The following is a 23831-nucleotide window of genomic DNA, read 5'->3' as shown; positions in this document are numbered from 1 at the left end:
TATTCTAGAGTTATTCATCAGTTTGTGTCTGTAGGGCTGTTGTACAGGCATTTGCAGCCTTCACCATTCTCCCAAGAAGTGTGTTCTCCCGCCATCCTCCTTCTCAGCCCCAAGTTGTGTCCTGTCCTCCTCATGGAAAGGGAATTTTTCCTAATGGCAGACTAAACTTCAAAGCTCCACTTGGAACAGCTAGTTATTGCCCCTTGTTATATCATGTGGTACCACTAGGAAGAGTTTGTCTCCATGACATTTGCAACTGCCCCACAAGTAGTTGTAGGCTGTTGTTAGACACCCCCCAGTCTCCTTCCCGGCATGCTAAACCAGCCCAGCTCCCTCAGCCTGTCCTGGCACACCACAGCCTCTCAACTCCTGACCACCATGGTCACATCTCTTGGACACTGTTCATTAGTGGACCTAAAACTGGATGCAGAGCTCCCAGTCTGGTGTCACCAACACGAAGAAGAGCAGACAACAACTTCCCTTGATGTGTTGATCCCACACTGACATAGCCCAGTAAGTGATTTACCTTGTCGATGTTGAAAGCAACCACTGACTTGGGTTAAAACTAGGTATATTCAGTTATTTCACCAGTAGGAACTATGAGTGAACCTTGTACTAGGAAACAAATGGCCGCCCCAAAATTCACATCATTTAATCAACAGTTTAAAAAACATTTTAGTAGCGCAAGGTTAGGGCTGTGTGGAGCAAGGAAGATCATACTGGTGACATGCTGGAGAAATTACACTGGGCACTGCTCAGCACAGCCAGGGGGGTAGCACAGTCTTCTTGGGCAGGATGGAAACCCGATGGTTTTGGAGGTCTGTGGATCGGGGATGGTTGTGGGATCAGAAACAGCAGTAAATGTGAGGGGTTTAACCCTGGAAGAGCTGAATCATTTTTACCACAGTAATGAGAACACCCTTTGCAGCTGGACACCTTCATCTTCTTTTCTGCATTTGCTCTTCTTTTAAACCCCAAAACTGCCTGACCCTTTGAGCAGGTCAGTCTCTCTGCACCTGCTGAGGCTGTTTGCAGACCGTTGCCTCCTCCCGTACTCACCAGAGTGGGGCTCCCTGGGGTGCTGTGCATCAAGGTCAGCGAACTCCCTCTGTGCCTGTTTCAGCAGTTTCAGAGCACAGGGATTCCTACAGCATGTTTTGTTTAGGCCAGACCCAGGGGCACACAGGAGTCACGTAGGCCAGCACTCACCAAGGATCAGGTTTGGAGGAGATCTAGATGGAGGTTATGGAGTGGCAGTAAGTCAGTTCTTCCTGCGGAAGATGGGTCCTTAGACTGAGAGAGGGAACATGGATGTGAACAAGGGTCTTAACCTCATAGGTACAGCAGACCAGTTTTCAGTGGGGAAAACACCTGATTCCCAAAGCCTGCATGCTTGGAAGCAGTTTTAGAAGGAGATGGTCCTGGCCCAGAATTACTGTGCCACCACATTACCCTCAGACACCAAATCTTCATCTCCTGGGCAGAGGTGGGATTCAGGCAGGCATCTCTCATGTGTCATGTGCTCACCCCAACAAGTGTGCCCAGTAGAAGAGGATCCTGCAACTCAATGCATGTGGGCTCAGCCTGGTACTGCTGTGAGCACCCTGTCTGCCCCTGAGAATCAGTCCAGCAGACAGAATTTGGGGATTACTACCCTCCTACCATGTGAGTAGCAGTGGACATTATCTGCAAAATTCAGACATTTGAGATGGTAAATATGACACAGATTATTTGGTAGGTCAGTGGGAGATTGAGGAAAGCTCATTTGGGGTTTAGACACTGAAAAAACTGACCAGATGATCCATGTTTAACTCCTACTTTCAGCTAAGAAACCATCTCATGATATAAGCCCTGAATGAATGTTTGGGTTTTGAGTGATGCATGTCCCCTGCACACCTATATGCCCCCAGACTTCATTAAACCTTCAGAATCTGGATGTACTTTATAAAGGGAATGAGGGAAACCACATCCTGCTGACAGTAGTGACTTTTCTTGAGAGCGGAGGAAGATAAAACACAAACAGGATGGTCATCTTTAGAAGGGATGCTCTGTTGCTACTGGGCGTCCTTTGGCAATTTTTTAAATGGTTGAAATCACAGAATGATAAATACATAAAACAATGGCTAATATTCCCCTGAGTGTAAACCCTCACAGAGGCCCACCCACACTGAGCAGGGCAAGCTCCTCTCCAGCTACCTCCTTCCAACACTCACCTTGATGCTTCCTTGAGCTCCATCCTGGATTATTCCTCCTCTGGCTTTCCTTTTTTTGCCATATCACTGTACCCATTAACGTCCATCCCATTCATGTATCCCTGGGATTAAATGTTGAGAGTTTTAAGTAATCCAGCCTCTGCCAGTTTGTCTACAAGGCAAGCCTGTTCTTGCCTTCTCCGCTATCCATCCACCCACTGGCACTTCGTTTTCCTGCTGCAGTGTCTCTGCCAGACTCACCATCCTGCTTCATTGCCCGGATAGCAATAATCTGGGACAAGGCTTGTTGAGCCCTGAATAAACTGGCTGGGGACCCCCATCTCAGGGACCTCAGAAGAAATTGGCCTCTCTGTTCCCTGGCCAGCACTGGCATTGGCATCAGTATCCGAGCTGTGGGGCGGAGACCAGCCATTCAGCTTGGAGTTGTCACTTCAGGGCCTTTGGGAGGACCTCACTCCTTCCGTTTTCAAACAGATTTGAGGAGATGATTTAGCAAGGACTATCCAGATGGCCACACAACTGCTGGCAGCTGCAAATCCACAGCTCAGGAGGGCAGGGCAATCTGCCTCCCCAAACTCGTCATGTCCACTGTTGAGCCTGGTATCCTGCCCCCTTCAGCCAGGCACATCACTGCGTCGGGTCAGAGGAATTGCAAAAACTCCCTCTCTCTTTGGAGGCTGCTGCCTGCCCAGTTCTGTTCTTTTCTTGTTTGCCTGAACTGCCGGTGTTAGGTGACCTTGAGGCAATTTTTGTGATATAAGTGTTGTATACAACCACTGTTTCCCATCCGTTATGCAAGGCTTCACCTCCCAAGAAGACGTAGTAGCTCCTAGGGCCCAGACCAGACTGAAGGGTTTGTTTGTCCTTCTCTACCTGTATCAGCAGATCACAGGGGCTTGAGCTAGTGTCCAGGAAAGCCCAGGCCTTTCTAGCTTCAGGTTCCCATGGAAGATAACATCAGCAGATGACAGTCACCTGATTTCTTCATCTCTTGCAGAAGATATTTTATTATTTTGAAACCATTTCCAAACAACACAGTTGATGGGGAGAATGGAAACCTGCTCACAGCAAGCCCAGGAGTGAATTCAAAGCAGATCAACTGCTGCAGACTTGCTCACATGCTGCACACAGCAGGATTCACAGTGAGCTGCCACAGGCTTGCTACTCCTTGAGTGAAAAAGTCAGAATTCACCCTACTTTGACAGGCCTCTAAACCAGTGCCCACTGCTACCTTGGTGGTGCACCATCATCTGTAAGAAAAGCTTTATTGAGCTTTGCTGCCTCCTTACCTGCAGTACGGTTGAGTGATAGGTCATAGGGAAAGGAGATTATCTCTCCAGAATAACCAGACCATTTAGTATCCAGCCCACATGAACAAAATCTTTGTTTACAAAGAACGATTTACCTTGTGTGCAGATACGGGGCTTTTCATTTGTCTTAAAGTAGATTTAGACTGGGATGTGTTTCAATAGCTACTTCAACATCAGTGTTGATTAGAGGCTAAAATAAAACAACACTAGTCCCTCCCTCTAATTCCTCAGATCCTAAGCAGCCTTCTCTTCAGCATTTCTTTGTAGCATTAATTTTTTAGCAATACCTGAGAAATCATCGTTCTGGTATCTCAAAATAAAGCACATGCATGAACGATGGATTATAGGCAGGTTACATGCTGTCCAGCCCTTGTACAGTGATCAGAGGCTCATATCAGTAAGTGCTTTCTCCTTGTTTCCTTCTGGAAATAATAAGCATTTCTCTGCAAATGGAGCAGGTTGCTAAATTTCTAACCAGCTGGTGCTGTGTGCCCCTGAACAACACAGAGACCAGTCCCGGTCTCTGCAAGATCCTCCTGTGGGGCACTGCCCCACCAGTGGGAACACCTTTCTGTCCTGCAGTGCTTGGGGGGGTTAAGCCCTCCTACAAGAGGCTGCTGGAAAAGGGCTCTGCAGCTGTAGGCAGAACACCACTCACAGAGGGAGGCACCACTGGGTTGCATGGACAATCAATAAAAATCACCCAAGACCTAGAGGAACTGAAATACCCTGAGCTGTTCCCTTGGGAGAGCTCTTAGAGGGATGCTTAACCTATTTTCTAAGCAGCCACAGGTTTGGGAGTGATTCCTAGGTGAACTTTTGCCTTTGTGAAGGTTTTAGAAAGGTTTCTAGCCCTTAGGTGTGACTAAATGAAGGGAGAATCTTAACAGAATCTGGCTTTGTGGGCTGCTGAATTTTGTGCAGATCATGCAGTTCATACACATTATTTAATGGGGTAATTTTCAACACACCAACTGGAAAAAAAGCTTTCATGTTCAAGAGGTCACATCACACTGGTGTGTAAAGTCTACAGAGACTTCCCAGGGCAGTAATACAGAAAAACCCGACATCCATGCTCATGCCCATGTGACTTGCCCTTATCTGGGGGATCGAAAGCTTAGGCAGTTTAAAAAAAAAAAAAAAAGTGAAATTCCTGCCCATGCTGCAGAGCCCACCAATGACTGTGATGTTTGGTGGACAGTCTGTGGTAACGGCAGAATCTCATACCAGGGACACTAATGCCCTGTTTACAGAAAAGCTCAAAACTCGGGACATGTTCTGTAGAGATTAAATAGTGGGTGATTTATGAGCAAAGTCATGGGATTCATTAAAGCTATCCAGCTCCCTAGTAAATGCAATGTTCCTTATTTGAATTCTGTCATCTTTTTGTCTGCTCTCCATATTCAGTCAAGACCTGGCATTTCTCAGGCTCATATGTGCATATATATTGCATGCTTTGACTTGCAAAAATTTCCCTCTTGCTGCTCTTGATCTTCAGACAAACCCAAGAATTTGTGTTTTACCCTGTTCACAAAGGGCTGCAGTCAGCAAATCACAAGAATTAAAAGATATGAATATTTTACCAGATATAATACCCTCCCAAAGGTCAGGCAGCAGAACAGAGTCAGCAGCTGGAGACACTTGTTTGTGTACAGGGACACCTCTGTTAAAGCTGGGGTGAGATTCTTGATCTCTGAGCCTAAAAGGAACATCTATTACTTGGTGAAAACATCCTGGGCATTGCATCGGGCTGAGCTAGACAGTTCAAAATGTACCACAACAAACCAAACAGGGCCTGGCTCTCCTGGAGGGTTTGCCTTCATCATTTACCTCTGCTCGCAGTGATTTTGTGCAGCCCTTTACTCACCTGAAAAGCCAGTGTGCGATGATGCCTCTGCTGGGAAGGGGAAAGGGCAAAACTGGTGGGAGCTGGGATGGGCTCATAGAGCACTCAATGAAGGGAAAGAACCAGCATGAAAAATCCTGACTCCCAGTGCGCATTTCAATGTATCACCCCATGGCCACTCAGCACTGTAAAACAATGGGATGCCAGCCTGTACCATTGTCCATTTTAAGCAGAACATGGCCCAGAATTGGAAAATGCCAAATATGTCTAAAAATAGCACAATAAAAAACCCTCCAGGCAGAGAAACATTTTCTCCAAGACAGCGGGTGGCAAACAAGATCTGAACTGTGACCTGGTTTTCTCCTGATGATTCATAGTTTTCCCAGTGTGTTATAAGAATTGCAGGATCGATACGGGGCATTGACAAGATGTTAGAGGGCACAGGCAGGACAGACGTTTGCCTTGTAACGTTATGCTGCAGTCGCCTGAGTTGCTGTGGGAGGAAATAACATGGTTTGAAAGAGCCTCATCTCTACCAGGTCCTTGGAGCCCTCAAGGAGTGTCGCTAGCCGTGGCTCTCAAGGCATTTAGGAAGAGAAGTTACTGAAATGATGCTGAGACAAAGGGAGGAGGTAACCGTGTTGTGGCCCCCCAGCACCCACGTGGCAGAGCCCTGAAGGGAGCTGGCTCTGTGCACAGGTCTGCTTTACCTCCAGGACAGGAGGGAGCCAAAGGAAATCTGAGTCTGGGAGCACACAGAATTTACTAACCTGCACGTCCCATCGGCACAGCGGTTGCTGTGACCTCCCTCCATCGCTGGGGTCATCCCGACCAGCAGCATTCTCTGTGCAGTGCTCACAGCCACCTATTCCTGCATGGATCTGCAGGTGCGCGGGGGGCTCCAGGGGTGAAAATAGAACCTAACGGTTTTGTGAAAGGAAATGGCACAGTGGGGTAGAGGATCCCTATAACACACCTACATTTACATGGAAGATCCCAGAGGAGAGGCAAGGAAGAGTTGCGATGCAGGGAGCATCCAGCTCCATGGCTCAAGTCGCACCCTTGAGACATACGGGTCTGCAGCCCAGAGCTTTCCTGCCCAGCTGGCCACAGGGCTGGCGGTGTCCTCAATGGAGTGGGAAAATTGCTCTTCAGATTCATCTTCTTTCAGCTGCTGAGTTTAGAGCTACAAAACCCTCCTTCAGCAGCACATCCCAGAAATTTTCTCTCTGCATTTCAAGTAAAAAGCTGCAACACTGACCTCAGGCAGCCACAGCAAGCACAGTGCTGCTCCACTTTGGAGCTCATTGGAGGTTGTAGTACACTCCTCACACAAATGTCAATATTTTCCAGGGCTGAGACAGGAAAAAAACAGGTTCCTCTCCATCCAGCTGGGCTCCCAGGACTCATTAAAGATGGCAGTGGGTTTGTGTGACTGCAGAAGAAAGATAAAGGGGTGACCACACCAGATTGTTTCCCAGGAAGCTGGTCCACTCCTGGCACTTTGCTTTCCTTTTTTTATATCATGGAACAGGAATGTGAAACATGTGTGAGCAAACCCTTTGGGTCAGCCCTCACCTTGCCTTGCACACACAGCAGAGGATGGACAAACCTCTCTCCAAGAAACTGATTTCTTGCCAGACAGCAGACAAGCAGGGCATCACCCCAACCAAGATTTCAATCCCCTCACCTACAGGAGGAGCAGCTCGCTGAGGTTTGTCTCTGACTGGTAAAACCCAGCTCAGATGGGCAGCCCGTGGTGCACAGTGCACTCCAGTCCACAGTGCAGGTCCCACTGTCCCGCAGAGAGGAAAGAAGAAATGTCCAGCAGGTTTTGCTCCCACTGGCAGGAAACCTTCCTTAGGATTCATCCTAAAAACTCCTTTTCATTTGTTCTGGCAGTTCTAATCTAGCCAAATCCCACTACTTTCAAATACTACTAGGTCTAATTTCTTGTCAATGCCATGTGTCTCTCTAACCAATGGCCCAAATAGAAGCTGAGAGTGCTGGCCATCTCTGTAGGAAGGATGAAGTTGAGAGGGTGGGCAGTATCTTTCATACTGAGGCAATGTGGAGACATGAGTCTTCAAGGATACAAGGATGTACCCACTGGTATTGCAGAAAGAGGATCTGCACAAGACCGTTTACTCCCAGGGCTTCATCCCAAACCAACAGGAGACACGGAGAGTCAACTCGAGACTGCTGCATCCACGGCTCTGCTATGCCTAGCACTATCAGATGGGAACAAAAGGAGTCACTGGCCTGACAGACAGTGTCGGGACTCCTGAGAGACTTAAGGGATTAAGCAGAGAAAGAGAAAAGGGATTTCCCATGCGTTTGCCATAGGCACTCATGCTCCTTGTGTTGTGCACTGCACTCACACGCACATACACAAAAGCCTACCTTTATGTGCACATCTATCCGCTCACACTTGTACACACAGCAATGAAAGGGTCTCTCCCAGCCAAGCAGAGCTGTCTGGCTTTTATGGCTCTTGCCCTTGAGCATGAAAACGTCTGGGTTTTGAGTTGATGCTGGGAAAATGCATCTGTCACCTTCTGTGGGTAAAACTGGGAGCAGTGGAGCAGGGGTACGAAACAGCTTCTTCCCTTTGACGTGATGGGAGCTAGAGAAATGTAGCCTCGGACAGCAAGGAAGGACACTAGCATTGAAAGAAAGACAGGGAAGTGTGGGGTCTGTCACTCCTGCAGCTGCCAGCCTTGGAGAAGTGGTCTCTGTTTTAAAAACTGTCCATGTTGTCGTCTATCCCAAATTCACCTTGTGATACGTCCTCTCCTAATGTATTTACTTCCTCCCCATGAGGTCTTTGATTTCTGTGTTACAGCCACAGTGCCAAGATATGGCCCTGGGATCTCAGATCTGGGTTTCAAGTAGGTTTTGTTTCATCTTCATGTCTCAGCCACAATATAGAGAAATTGTCAGTCCATGGGACCCAGGAGCTCAGAACAGAGCTGCAGCATCTTAGCTACAATGCCCTGACCCATGTGTCTTCCCAGGACTTCTAGGGAGATGGGGATGATCGGCCAAGAGGAATGAGATTTTTTTATATCTGTCTAAGAAGAATCAGCAGTGAGAAAATCACAAGTTCATTGACATGAGAACAAAAATGAAAATTAGGTGTTGACTGGAGGGAAGATGCTCTCAGTAATCATCAACAGAGAAAATTAAGAGCAGACACTTAAGAATGATGGACACCTTGCAAAAGAGGAAGAAAAATAAAAGGTGGGAAAGCTTGGAACAGGTCATTAAAAGCAGAAGTATTCCTGTACGTGGGTAAGCGACTTCACCAGCTAGGTGCATGACCATGTGCAACCAGGAGCAGCCTCCACCCTCTCCAGGGGCCTCTCTCACACAACAGATCACAACTCCAACCTCAAAACAGATGGACCAAAGCTGACTGCACATCCCCGGTCGGGCCTTCCAGGCAGGGAAGTCTGTCACGAGACAGCTCAGGAGTTTAAAGAAGGGATTTGACCAAGTCCATGGTTGAATGGGAGGATGGGTCCTCCTGGCAGTTTCCCAGAACTTGGTGAGAAGTCTCAGTTTTTACTCCCTTAATGCCACTGCTTCTTTCTGCAGGCTTTCTGAGGGATCAGACTGCTCATCCTGATCAAAAATTGAGCCAGGTTTTACACCAGTGAGCTATAGAAGATTTAACCTGCATGCATGACATGGTGTGGAGCTCACAGCCAGCACACCAGGCCAACCCTCCGCCACCACTGCTGTGAGAAACTGCGGCTGCAGGCACACCCTCGCAAACTCAGACACTGAACATGAACTTCAGTCCCACCACTGTGCAAACCCAGGCAGGAGAAAGCATCTCGCAGTGTGCCACCCTCCCTGACACTGGCGTCTGTCTGCGAGAGCGGGTGTCTGGAGAAACGAACATGCTCTCCTGCCTGTTGACCCCATTACAGTTGTTCACAACTGTTGCTTGGAGCTGGCCAGTCTTCCCAGCAGTGCTGAGCTCCTGCCCATCAGATTGCACTTGGTGGGAGCTGGAAGCACAAAGCAGCTCTGGGAAGCAGTCCTAGCACACTGCCCATTGCACTGTGTGGTCTCCCAGCCATATCTGGTTGCCCCTCATCTGTGTGTCCCATCCCAGGGCGTGGGAGATGCATGCAGTACTGTCGTCCTGAGGTCTCCGGCAGCTGCCCCACTGCTGGGTAGGGGGACAGAGAGGCACAGGAGACTGAGAGACAGCTGAGCTGGGAGCTGTGGCAGAAAACAGCACTGGGGCAGGGATTAGAGGCATGCGCTTCCCAGGCAGGGTCTTCTTGTTCAGTGTCTTCAGCAGAAACATCTCTCCTGAGAAGGTACCCTGGGATTCCCTTTACATCCTAAAATCATTAGTGTGTAACTAATTCAACCAGCTGGTGTTATCTCAGCATCCAGGATGAGACTCCAGGCTGGATGAGCAGTTCAGGACTCACAGGTCTCATAAAGCAGCAGCATCTATGTCCTTGAAGTTTTCCAAATTGTAGAAGGACAAGGCCCTGCAAAACCTAATTGAACTTGGAAACTGGCCCTGCTTTGAGCAGGAGGTTGGACTAAAGACCTCCTGAGGTCTCTTCCAACCTGAATTAACTAAGGACTACAAAATGATTGATTAGCTCACACATGAGCTTCAGATGTGGGCAGGTGGATGACGAAAAACACAACAAAACTGGAAGAAGTGGTTGATACCCCAGAAGGTTGAGCTGCCCTTTGAAGGGACCCCCAAAGGCTGCCTACAGGTAGAGAGAAGAGATCCTTCCCTTCAATTCAGCACTGGTGAGGCCTCATCACAGTGTCCAACTGTGGATTCACCAGGACAAGATAAATATGGACATACTAAGTCAAAGCTCTTGAATACTTGCCTCTGCTAGTGTCTGGACTGTGAGGTTTCTGCATTGGAAGCAATTGAGTTCATCACATCCACTCCATTACAGAACCAGCCGCTCATTCACAGATTTGACCCCATGTTCTGGAGGGACACTGCAGGATGGTCTGGATCCTAAGCAAGGCAGTAGCTGTAGGACTATCCTTGTTTGTGTGTAATAGCAGGTATCTCAGTACTTCATCAAGCAAATATGTGTCTTCACCCTTCAGTGAAGGGCCAAATAAGCAATTTCACCCACATATTTAATGCTGGTCAATTATCAGGTCCTTGGACCAGTAGGAAAAGTTCTCAGATCTGCCCTCCAGCACCTTCAGCATGTACCAGCACATCTGCCCAACTCACAGCTGCAGCTAGAGCCTGATGTCCATCAGGGTGGAACCATGGTAGGTCCATCTTGCCTGGCACCACCTGCACAGTGTGTCAACACAGCTGGGACACATGGCATTGACATGCTGACCCCAGAGCAGCGCCTCTGCAGTAAAGGTGATCCCTCTGCTGATGAACTTGGCATTGGACCGGACACTTCCCACCTCGGCCCGATTTCAGAAGCTCTCATGTCAGTGTCTCCTGACAGCTGAGACACCCCAGGGTCCCCAGCCTCCAGGTGTTGCTCTTCTGGACGTGGGTCCTTGCAGGTCCTTTGTCAGATCCACCAGCCCCATGGGGATGTCTCAGATACTTGGGAGAACACTGAATGGCTCCAGGTGCCTCCATGTAGACAGCTGAGCCCCTGCCTCTGTGCCCACAAAGGACCAGGGTCTCTTCAGGTGTGAAAGCCCTTTTCACATCAGTGCTATTTAGTAGGAAGTCTCGGGTTTTTAGGAAATCTGTTTTTCACTACTTTGTGTCCCTGTACTATTGGTTCATCAAATTCCCCCTGGGGATGGCGGTGGGGGCAGGACCATTAGTGCCAGCTGGTTTCCCAACCCTCACGCTGTCCTCTGTCCCTTGCAGGTCCCTTGCACTAGGTCAGCAGTACAGCTCCCTGGGGTCCCAGCCCATCCTCTGCGGCTCCATACCCGGCCTCGTCCCCAAGCAGCTCCGCTTCTGCCGCAACTACATTGAGATCATGCCCAGCGTGGCCGAGGGGGTGAAGCTGGGCATCCAGGAGTGCCAGCACCAGTTCCGGGGCCGCCGCTGGAACTGCACCACCATCGACGACAGCCTGGCCATCTTCGGGCCAGTCCTGGACAAAGGTAAACAGCGAAGCCGGGGAGTTGTGGGGGAAGGGTTTTGCCAGAGTGGGTAGAGCTGTCACATCTGCACTCGGCTTTTGGACACGCCATGAATATCCTACTGGGAACACACTGGGGAACGAGTCTGACATCCTGGCTTTCAACCCTGATTTCTCCAATTTATTTTTTCCAAATGTTGGCATGTTACATCAAAAGGGGTAATGAGAGAAGGGTCTGTTTCCCACCCCAGGAGCTCTCAGTAGGGCCACGTAAGATAAAGTACAGAAAGGGGAAGGTCTAGCCCCATGCATGCTCACATGTTCTGGAATCATGGTTTCCATCCTCCCTGTCCAGGGCATGCAGAGCTTCCAAACAGGGTTCAGCAGACCCAGGGGAAAAGCCAAGGAGAGGGGTTGTGGTCAAGTTTCTTGGGGGCAGGCCCTGAGTCGTGCACTGTCTACCACAGGAGGCCAGTGGGCAGAAGTTTCCCTGCCAGTGGGCAGCCATGGTTGAAATTCAGGATCCTGATCAGGCTTAGTTGGGATTTCAACACATCTTTTCACAGATGAGCCCAAAATGGTCAGTGCTGGGAACAAAAAGAGTGAAAATAAACATATTTTCCCTCTCCTTTATCCAAACACACGTGCTTGCTCCTCTTCATCACCTCCTCCTGAAAGGCCACCTCCCTAGACCCACTGGCACGGATCAGGCACACTGGAAGCACGTTGTTGAAGCATGATAAAACTGGGGTTCCCAGTGAGATCACAGCCTGGGCATTACACTGAGAAAAGTGAGATGTTGGACCCCCAGACAGCTGAGCACCGGTACCACCAGCCTACAGCCTAATATGGCCTGAAAGGAGGGTGCTGGAGGACTTTGGTGGCAGACAACCTATCCCACGTCTCGGATGTCCAGTTAGCAAACCAAGACCTTGGATTAAAAAGCATTCCCATGAAACTGAGCCAAACGGTGGATAAAATTCCCCTTCTCTCCATCCCATGCCATGGATTTTGTTGACTCCATGCTGAGTTTAGCCCAAAGGATGTCTGCAGATAACCTCTTGGACTCACAGCTTCATAAACATAACCAAAACCATTTCCGAAGCTTAGCTTCATTGGTACCAACACGCACTGAGTCTCTGCAGTCCAGTGACGTCTGTTTGTTAAAAGAAATTATTCTTTCCAGTGGAGCTTTGGAAATGGGAATCTTATGGTACACACGGCCTTTAAGAAATGGGAGAAATCATGGTTCAAAGCTATTTCCCAATAGTCTCCTGGAGTGTGCAGATCTCCCGGTGAATCTTTCTCACAAAGCTATAATATTCCGCATATAAACAGTTAATTTTTTCAAGCTTCAACCTTCCAATAATAGTACAGTTTCCTGAAACATCAGCAGTATGTTTCAGTGAAAATTACTTATTTGGGTTAAAGTGCAACTCTTCACAGAAATCAGGATTGTAAAGTCATATTAGAGTGTTAATAGGGACCATGATATTCAATTCACCTCTGTTCTCCCAGGGTGTATTTTGGGGTAACTGCCATATTTACTGTCAAATAACTTGTCATCAAGGCTTGCCACATTGTAGCTTGCTGCCTAATAAGAGCGTGCCCTAAACTTCAGCACTTACAAGAGCCGAAAGTTTAATTTTCTTAAAAACAATAAAAATTTTAAACATGTTATGAAAGAACTGTTATAGCATTCAGGCACTGAAAATCTCTCACCACCATTTCTGTCAGCCTGAAAGCACTTAAAAAATGGATTTGAACCATCCTCCCCATAATGAGCAAACTGAACTTTGAATTTATGAAGAATATTTTAAGATTCTTTGGGCTGCAGGGACTAGAGCAAAACTTCGTGTGTGGACATGCCTCAACATTTCCATGCACTCCAAGCTGACACAGTAAAATATCACCCATAGCTCTGAAACTCTTCTGACAGATGGAAAAAAATTATTGAGCACATTTGTTATACAGCTTTCTCAATCAAACCGTGACGCATCAATAGTCTCCTAGACAGTACTGCCAAGCAATTAGCTTGAAAAATTTATTTATTCTCGTGTCTCACTAACCTGTAAGTAGAACAGTTAAAAATAAACAGTATTATCTGCAAATAATGATACATCAAAGTCCAACCCATTTGACTGTGGTTATTATTTACATTTTTTAAATGTGCTAATGTCTTTTCACTGCTGTCTTGAAAATTAATGAACAGAGACAGGATGGAGCTCATCTCAGCTACGCAGCAATGAGTAATAACACTAGAAAAGCCTCTGTGATTCCCAAAGTTTGCACCATGAGTAGCTGCAGAGAGAAACATAACCTTTCCAGTCACTGCTTGCTCAGCTGAATGAAGAGATAGCGTTGGCAAGAAACAGGCTTTTGTCCTGCCCTGACAGATCTCACCAGCTGTGATGAATCTGGGGACCAACAAGACTTGTGGCTGCCGAGGGGCTGGGGATAGGGTTGCTGGGCACTTCTGTTGCCTTCATCGCATCGCCTTCTCCCAGGCTGGTGTCCCATCTTCTTTCGATGCAGCAAAACCCGAAATCGAGTGTTTTGAGCCCATAACCTGGCACTGAGATCTGCGATCATCCCAGCTGTGTTTTTCACATCTGGCCGAGCCCTGAGCATTTGTGGCAGCTATTGCTCCTTGTGGACTTCCAGGACACGCAGAGGGGTGTAACCTCACAAACTAAGAATCATTATTAATAGCAAGACTCAAACTAAGATGACAGTCACTACTGCAGTTTGCACTGTGCATTAGGCCAACAGGCACTAAATACTAAGCCCAAAATAGCCAGTATTTAAGCTATGATAACTACCTGGATGAAATCACCTCTAAGTATCAAAGAGCAATATTTAGGTTAATCTCATCTACTCCCTTAGGTAGATTGAAGCTATTTTGGAAAAAACTTCAAAGTGTAGTTCTTGCTACAATAGCATGGAAAATCATTTCTAAGACAGCCTAAAAAGAAATTGAGGATAATTTCATTTTAAAGGAGCTGCAAAAAATGTTAATCACAGTCACTTCCCTTCAAGGAGAGCTTAGTCTGAAGAGCAATGTAGAGGGGAAAAACGGGAGGGCCATTTGCGGGGGTTTGGCTGTGCAGACCCTCTTGTGGCACAGTTCAAGCTGTTCTTGGTTGCTCCTTCTGAGCACATCATCCAGGCCTCGAGCACTGGTGTCAGGGTGGGAGCACAGGGCATCCCTTCCTGAAATAGCCCAGGGAGCTCCTGCCCCCAGGTTTTCCCGCAGCCTCTCATCACATCCCCATCTCACTTCTCTGCCCAGCTTCACCTTAGGACTCTACCCTCTCCTTTACTGGTCTCTTACATGGCTGCAAATTCACAACAAAGCAATAAACAGCACAGTGAAAGCCCTGGGGGACTGAAATCTGCCTATTTGGAAGCTGTTGAACACGAGCCCAGGGTAAGGCCCTGCCTCGACCATCCCAATTTCCTCCTACATCCCCTTGAAATTCAGGCTCATGAGGTTTTTGCCATAAAATGTGTGGCAGCCATAGCTAGTGAGGTTCTGGTTTCCTAGAGTAACTGATTATCTTCCTGCAAGTTTTCTTTTTTGCATGTTTTTTCTTCTAACCTGGGAGATGAAAAAAAAAAAAGAAAAACCAATCCCAAAATGTGGGGTAAGATCATGTTTTTACAAGCAAATTCCCCAAGATGATTTATACTGCAGGTGTGCAGTCTGGGACAAGGAGGGAAGAAAAACCTGCTTTCCCCCCTCTCTCTTCTCCCTCCCTTTTCTTTTTAAAATAAGGTCAGTTTTTATTAAAAGACAATGTCTCTTCCAGCCAAGTCCTGCCCCAAAGCCAAGGTTGAGCCAACAGGCAGGTGACTTGCTGCTGCTCTGGGAGAGCAAGCAACTGCCATTCTCTGGGTTAGTAATAAAATCCATGATTTTGGTTAAAGCACGGTGCCCAGAAAGAGCTGGTTGTGAGCACATGAGACAGGAAGGCCCCACAGGCATCTGGAGGATGGAGAAGAGGTCTCTGAGCCGCAGGCAGGACTGGATCTGCAGGAGTGAGCTTGGCAGGAGCCTTAGCAAGCTCATACATTTCCCCATGTCGTGAGCGACGGGGGAACCTCTCTTCCCCTGCCTCCTCACGCCACTGCTGCCTTTTGCTCGCTCTCCTTCTCCAGCAAGATGCCACCAGGTCTCCAGAGGGGTCCTCCTCGGTCTGGCCAGGCTCAAGCCGCTTGCCGCCGGCCAGGGCAGCGTCTCCCCGTGCGTGGCTGGAGGAGCGCGACGGCAGCGGGGCCAGGTGCAGAAAAGGCAGCTGGGCCCGGGCTGCCTTTGGGGGTCCTTGTGTGTTCGGCTAAGCCCTGACACGAGCTGTGAAAAGGCAGACCCGCACCAAGATAACCCATGGCTTTTCTCAGCCATGACACTTGCAGTCATTTGCATCTAAACAGGGGTGTGTGGGATCAGGGGCCGTCTTGATATAAACTCAGCAGCTTAAAGGGAGGGGGAGGGAAAGGAGAGAAGGAGAGAGAAAAATAAGCTTATACCGATGAGAAAGAGCTAAGCTTCCTCCCCTACTGTGAGGCAGGGCGAGCGATACCATCCCAGCGCTGCAGTCGTTTCAAATTGCTGCAGCATTCACACGCCCTTTAGCCATTCTGATCCGGTGGCGGGGGGCTGGGGAGCGCCATCAATAGGGATTTCCCAGCCGGGCTGGCGGGATTGGAGGGTGACGGCAGGACAGGGGAACATTGCCCCGTTGCTACGAGGTGCTCCTGGGGAATGCCAGTGCTCTGTGCCGTGGGTACGCTGGCCGGCGGAAACATTCTGCATTATGCTGGTAATACAGTGTGACACCGCGGGAACAATGGCAAATTGAGTGTCCCAGCAGGTAACGGGCCTGGCTGGGAGACAGTCGCAGTGGTGCACTGTCAAGACGGCTCTAATCCTCCCTCGCCAGCCCCTCCCCTGGTTCTGGGAACGCTGCTCCCGCATTTCATCTCTGGGAAATTCTCCCGGCTCCTCGCCCAGACCCAGGGGAGAATTTCAAGGCGAGGCATTTGTGTTTGCAGCTCGCTGCCCCCCACGCCAGCATCGTGCGGAGAGCTCGCTGGGCAGACGCAAGGGCATGGGGGTGCTGGGGGCAGCTGTGAGGGGGTGCAGCCCCCCGGGGCAACTTGCATAGCACCTCTGCCCGGCGACAGCAGCACCAGCCCCGGTTCAGCTCCCATCCCAGCATCCGCACTCCGTACAGGCTCTCACAGACTCACAAAACATGCAGCGACTCTCCATCCTGTGCCCATCGCTTTCTCACCCACCCCCAGGACGGAAAGCAAAGGCACGTCAGCAAGGAGAGCGGCTCGTGTCCTCCCCCTCTGCCCCCGAGCTGTCCTGGTCTGAGGCCAGAAGGGCTCGCTAGCTCCTCTAATCTGATCTGCTTTAGATCACAGGCCACCCAAAGAGCCTTTGTCAGGCTAAAACACTCCGGTTGGAGCAATGATCTTCAACCGGTGGCCCGTAGACCCCAGTGGTCCCAGTATAAGCGGTTGGTGAAAGATATCTAAGGAAAACCTCGGTAGGTAGAGGCGGGATCTCTGCTGGTATATCAGAGGTAGGAAGGGCAAGGAGGGAAGAGTTTGAATTAAAAGAAAGTGAAAACCACAGCATGGTCCCACCAGCAAAGGCAGGATTGAACAGCCCTGGTTTACGATCACATTTGGCACCTACATCCGAGTTAACCACGCTGCAGCAGAGGAGAGCTGTGCGTTTCCGCAGCTGGCACATACCCACGAGCTGCCTCTTTCGATTGCCAGCACAGGGTGAAATTAGCTCAGTTTGAGATGCCTGATTTTTGGAAGCTTGACCCCACCTCCACAGAGAAGCCTGCAGGCCAAGGAGTGAGACCTGGTGCAACGAAGACTTCCCCAGGGCACAAGAATGGGTGAGGGATGCATGGGGCAGCTGAGAAGATGGTTCATGGCTCCTGCTCTGGAAGGAGGGGATGGTCTCCAAGGTCATCACTGGTCTGAGCCAGCAGAAAATTCTGGCTCCATCCCACATCCACTAACAACTGTCCTGATCATTTGGTCAAGCTATACCCACAAGTCATCTGGAAAAACCTCTGCAGTACACCCAGGGGCTCCAACCACCAGCAACAGTTCCCCAGACACCACGGGCCCTGGGCCCTGACCTCAGCACCTCCCTGGTCTCCTGAGCTTTGGGCGTCAGCTTGGGCTGACTCCAACATCTCCTCTGAATTGAAAGACCTAAAGTCTCCATCTTCGTAAGATGGCACGTAGGGTTAAAGCACCCCAGTGTTATTCACCTGGGTGGTATACTTACGCAGACTGTGGCATGCCAGAGAGGCTCTGAACCAAAAGATGACCCCAAGGAGAAAGCTGAGACAGGTATTATTTTGACTGTGCTTGGGAAAGGCTGTGTTTAGTACAGCCTTATTGAAGTCAACGGTCAAACTGGTTTCAAAATGAGTAGAAATAGTACAACACCGTCTGCTTTATAAAAAAATAATTTAAAAAACCAAAACCAAAACACACAGAAAAACAAAAAAACCCAAACAAACAAATAAAAAACTAGAAAAAGCTTAAAAAATATCTTGAGTAGAGCTCTGTAGCTGAAGAGTCAAGTCACTACTGCAAGAACCCAGACTTCAAGTCCAGGGTCCAAAGCTTCTGTCAGTCTGCTGAGCAGAGGACTTGCCAGTCTGTGTCCTAATGCAGGAGATACCTCAGAGCTGTTCTGAGCTGTGGTAGGACTTGCTCGCTTTCAGTGCCAGTCAGTCCTCAGCTGGAAGGGAACACTTGTTTCTGTTCACCTTTCTGGAGAATCAAACCCAGGAACAGATGCAGAGATGGGCAGCCAGGCTGGTGAGTGTAATGACAACATTTTATGGAAAGACCTAATAAATTGGACTCTTTGAGCACAGTAAAATGGAAATTTTGCTCTCTGCAAGCACCATGAAGTAAATATAAGGGCCATTAAAAGCTACTTGGAGATGGAAGTGAATGGGAACACAGAAACAAAGGATATAAATCGGCTGGGCTTTAATCTGGACTGAGAATTCTAAATCAGCCATTGTCCTGCTTTCAAACCAGCAGCAGAGCCATCAGTGAGAGCACCAGAGAAAGACCAGCTCAGTTCAGAGCACATCACAGCTTCTTCAGCGGCCTCCTGAGGAGTTAACACACCGAGATATATGAAGGAAATACCCTGTCAATTCGACAGTGTATTGTCCACTTACGGACAGAGTGCAAGACACAACATTAAACTCACAGACCTCACAGTAGGAAAATGCCACCACATCAAGTGGACAAGGTCATCTCCTTTTGCATCCTCTACAGCTAGGTCAAGGTCTTCTAGGTTCTCTTACAGTACTGTTATTTGGTGCTTCTAATATCTCTGAAGTTTCCTCTGGTAGTAGCCGGCCAAGAAAATCTGTCTTTGATGGTCCACACCAGCTGGTGCTTTGGGTGTGCTGCCCATGCTGCCGCACTGGGCTTTGGCCAGATCTATCCAGAACAACACCCCCGAGTAAGATGTTCTTTGTGTTTACGGCAGCCACCACTGAGCAAGGAAGGGCAGAGGGTACCACAGCGTGCAGGGCTGCTAGAGAGGTTTTGGGTCATGATGAAGAACAGCAGCTCCCTGGCTTCAGACACCTGAGGTGAGTTTGGAGGCTCCAGGCACAGAGCATGCAGTTCTGGTCTGGTTTCCCACCCATCCTGCTTGGCCTCGTTGTCCTTCTCAGACCCAGCTGACTATAACATCCAGCCAATGTAAACACCTTTATCGCTCCTGGTGGCTTCCCTGGACCCATGTGCATTTCGGCTGCTGCTGTCCAAAGTCCAGGTCAGGGCCCCACAGAATGACCAGGGAAGGGGGTGAGCTTGAAAGTCACCCTGCCATGGCCACAGGTGGAAGAGGTGATGGACAGAGATGCTCCAGTTCAGCAAACCCATTTCACCTTCATCTTCACGTGGATTTTCTGGTTTGTCCCCACCTCCTCCCTGGGTATCTTTGTTCTGCTGAAACATTTTTTCTTAGCACAGAGGATCCACACACGCTCCTGTTCCCAGCTCTCAGCCCACCTAGGCATCCTGGGCAATTTATTTCTTCATCATTCAGTGCTTTCAGGACTTTCTCCATCTTTGCTCCTTTGGGCCTGCCAGAATTCATTCACTACAGCTGGTGCCTGGAACATGCCAATAGTCACAGTCAAAGAAGAGGCTTGAGTTTTGTCTGGTTTGATTTCTTTCAGGATCGTTCAGTAATTAATGAGCAACTTTAAGGTTATCTTCACACCTTCAGCTGTTTTTATTCCATTGCTGTGAAGTCCCATGCTGTTTAGTCTAGATACATTTAACAGTAATTACTAGCTCTTAGGGTTTGATCTGCCGTTGTTTGTCCTGTACCATGTGAGGCCTTTCCCCATTTCAGCACGTATATGAGATTCTTCATCATCCCTTGGACTAACTCCAGGCATGGAGTCCCTCTATGGGTCTCCAGACCAGGAATTACTCCAGTAACTCACTTCTGAGGCCCCTCAAGCTCTTATGACATTTTGTGCACCCACTGGCACCATGCTGGATCAAATCCTGCACCCACTGCACTTGGGGGAAACACTGCACTTGCGGTACACAGAGCTAGAGCCACACTCTCTCCTGCCTGCTCCCACCTGCATGTTTCAAAGGGTGATGCCAGCAGCGCCTGATTCAGAAAATGTTTGTTAAAAGATTAATAAAATAACTTTTTGCATTTAATGAGATTTAGATGATGCTGGAGGAGGTTGGGAAGGAAAGCAAAAGCATTATGCTGACTGATAATCCCACGGACTCTCTCTGTTCCCAGCCACGCGAGAGTCTGCCTTTGTCCACGCCATCGCATCGGCAGGAGTGGCCTTTGCTGTAACCCGCTCCTGTGCCGAGGGCACGTCCACGATCTGCGGCTGTGACTCCCACCACAAAGGACCTCCAGGAGATGGCTGGAAATGGGGGGGGTGCAGCGAGGATGCCGATTTTGGCGTGCTGGTGTCCCGGGAATTTGCAGATGCCCGAGAGAACCGTCCGGATGCCCGCTCGGCCATGAACAGACACAACAACGAGGCTGGCAGGACGGTGAGTGCTCAGCGGGTCCAGAGCTGGCCGCCCGCATGGATGGCCCAACCTGGCTCCCCCTGATGAAATGGCACCACTGTAATGCCTGGGGAGGAGCACTCTAGGTTTATTTCCCAGGGCACAGCATTTCCACTCTGTCCAAACAGATGGGTGGGGGGTTAAGAAGAGCTAAAACATGCCTAGCTTCCAGTGAAAACATCTCCTGAGGCAGCATGTAGAAAGGCAACTCAACCGCGCAAGACCTCAGGTCAACAATGAAGAGGACTTTCCTCCCAAGCTACTCCTTCCTGCATGCTCCTCGTTGTAACACTGTCCCACCCAAATGATTTGTTTGACTAGATGGTGACTGTCAGTCCCTTCCATCTGAAATACTCTATTCTTGCTGTCAGCAGTCACCTGTGCCACTGCCTGCTCTAGGTCATTTGCAAACCCAGCACACTTTAACGTGTTACTGCAAGACCTTTCAAGCAGCGCTTGAAGCAAACACTAGATATTGCTTTTCCATACCACAGCAGGCAGAGGTGGAAGGGTAGGGGCTTGAATCTCTAACTCGTGTTAACGATTGACAGCTTCCTGTAAATAAAAACCCCACAACCTCTAGCAACTTTAACAAAAATCAGCGATTATTTTGCTCCACACAGAGGAGGTTTCTGGGGAAGACAGAGCATCATGTCCTTAGATTCACAATTTAATTTACTTTTTAGTACAAACTGTCAGACTCGAGTCGGGGCATAAAGTGAAGGGTTGTTAGCAAAGCTAGGACAAGGGGATCAGTCTACATCCATGTGTGCCAGAGGCATCCTCCAACCCTCAACTTCCCTGGGCTCTGATTGTCCTCACACACATGACAGGGAGGACCCCATTGAAAGGATCAGACCTTGGGATTGGATTGGAATGGATTGGATTGATGATTAGAGCAGCTGCCCATCAGAGTCATGCTTTGCTAGTGCAGCAACTCTGCAAAGAAGCTTCTGCCACACACCAAAGCTCAATGCATTTACAACTAGCCTACGCTTCCCAGACCAAGCTCAGATCAGACATTTAAATCCAGGTAACCAAGGCAGGCGATTGAAAGCAAACGCTGAGCATCATAAACTGCTGCTGACCGCCTTGTTTTCTCTCCCCTGGACAGACCATCCTGGATCACATGCACCTGAAGTGCAAGTGCCACGGTCTCTCGGGAAGCTGCGAGGTCAAGACCTGCTGGTGGGCCCAGCCTGATTTCCGGGCAATTGGTGACTACCTGAAGGATAAATATGACAGCGCCTCTGAGATGGTGGTTGAAAAGCACCGAGAATCTCGGGGATGGGTAGAAACTCTCAGGGCCAAGTATGCTCTTTTCAAGCCGCCAACAGAGCGGGATCTGGTCTACTATGAGAACTCCCCCAATTTCTGTGAGCCCAACCCAGAGACAGGATCCTTTGGGACAAGGGACAGAACATGCAACGTCACCTCCCATGGGATCGATGGCTGCGACCTGCTGTGCTGCGGTCGTGGCCACAACACCAGGACTGAGAAACGGAAGGAGAAGTGTCACTGCATCTTCCACTGGTGCTGCTACGTCAGCTGCCAAGAGTGCATACGCGTCTACGACGTCCACACCTGCAAGTAAATGTAGGTAGGTCTCCGATGGATGGGAGGTTGCTGCAGAGCAGGGCCGAGGGGTCCATCAACCCTGTGATCAGCCCCCACACGGTGGCCTCACACTCCAGAGGATGGCATAAAAACATCCTAATGCCCTCGGTCAGGGCAGACACCCTCACGCAGCCAGGGAAGGCTCTCGCATCTCACCCACACAGGGCGGTGCGAGGGTGGACCTGGCGCTGCAGACACATCAGATCACTGATCTGCTGACGCCCCCCTGGGCTGTTGGGCTGACAGACTGCCTGGGGAGAAGCAGGGGCAGCAGAGGCCCAAGCACAGCACGGTCACACCAGTCAGTGTGCTGCCAGCACAGCATGCACAGAGCTTCCAGCTCCAGCCTCCTCTGGTGGTCTGGCCTGTGTAGATGCCAATACAGGGGTTTCAGGTGGAAATTAATTTTACACAGCGAAAGCTGAGCAAATACAGGCTGCCCTGCCTGCTGGCATGGCCATCCTGGTCTCCGCAGATGTGGTGAGGAGGAGGAAAGGAGCCAGCTGCCCACATCAGCCAGGCTCCTTCCTTCCTGCTCCGAGATGATGTTGGAAAACAAACCTGTTCGGGGACATGAACAGAGCCTTACAGCTGGTCTGTCACCTCCCCTTTTCCCTCTCTACTCCCCACAGCCCCAGGTCAACTCCCCTAACCCCCCTGAGGAGGACAGCAGGAAATCAGAGCCCAGAGCTGATCCTCTGGCGTTTGGCCCAGGGTGCACACGGTGAGGCTGCCCCCTCTTACATGGGGACCCATCGCTGCTCCAGCAGTCTCCTCGCCCTGCAGCTGCCTGTGGAAGATTTTTGAGGTTCTGGGCTGATCCACCCAGTTGATGCACCTCTTTGCTAAGCATTCCCTAATAGCACTTTCTATCCCAGAACGAGCTCAGAGCATCTCTCTGGGAAGAGGGTACCTGCCAGGCGAGCTGCTACACCAGCCCTGAGCGTCAGCAATAGACGGGGAGACAGGAGCCACAGCAAGAAGAAATTTCTGTCCAAGCCTTCTCGTCAGCCTTCCACCATCAGACAGACTTGTTCAAACCACTCCATCCAGCAAAGAGAGGCAAGGGCAGATGGGGAAGGGAGACCTTTATCTGACAGCTCAATGCCAGGCAGACCCTTTCCTTCCCACAGGATCTCTTGAGTTATCAGCAATTTGTTCCTTGGGGGTCCACATCAAGCACAGAGGCTCCACACCATCAGCAGGGGTGTGGGTCCCACGTGCGCGCACACACACACCATGACCCACCTCAGTGCAGAAGACTCAGCATTCATCCCTCCACCTGCTCCCCTGGCCACATCCCCATCCTTGACCACATGCCCCCTCATTTTGGGCTTTCATGGAATATTAACCCTTGAAATTAAAAAAACAAAAATTATCTCTGTCCTGGTGGGCTCCTCCACAGATGATGAGGACTAATAACCATGTTCCAATACCACCTCTCATGCATCAGTGATTTAACATAGAAATATGTCTAAACCATTAAAGCAGTGTCTTCTACTCCACTCACTTCTTTGTCCATGGGAAAGAGCAGTACACGGTACTGCAAAGAGCAATAAAATGGGTGAAAGACCCCTCATACGGAGAGCAGAGCACGGCTCTGTCACTCAAACCTGTGGCTGGAGAGAATCAGAGC

At 49.5% G+C, this 23831-nt stretch overlaps 1 protein-coding gene across 1 annotated transcript in view; it reads left to right on the top strand.

Moving 5' to 3' along the window:
- The window catches only part of WNT3 (Wnt family member 3), a 47920-nt gene extending 25748 nt beyond the window's left edge, over nt 1-22172 (top strand). The window contains exons 2-4 of the mRNA XM_074926694.1: nt 11227-11468; nt 20295-20560; nt 21693-22172. Coding sequence (XP_074782795.1) covers nt 11227-11468; nt 20295-20560; nt 21693-22172 — 988 coding nt within the window. The remainder of the gene's footprint in view (nt 1-11226; nt 11469-20294; nt 20561-21692) is intronic.
- Nucleotides 22173-23831: the final 1659 nt, after the last annotated feature.

This window comes from Athene noctua, chromosome 25 (genome assembly GCF_965140245.1).
Source record: "Athene noctua chromosome 25, bAthNoc1.hap1.1, whole genome shotgun sequence".
Classification (NCBI taxonomy): domain Eukaryota; kingdom Metazoa; phylum Chordata; class Aves; order Strigiformes; family Strigidae; genus Athene; species Athene noctua.
Note: the sequence above shows the minus strand (reverse complement) of the source record. Positions and strands in the feature narration are given on the sequence as shown.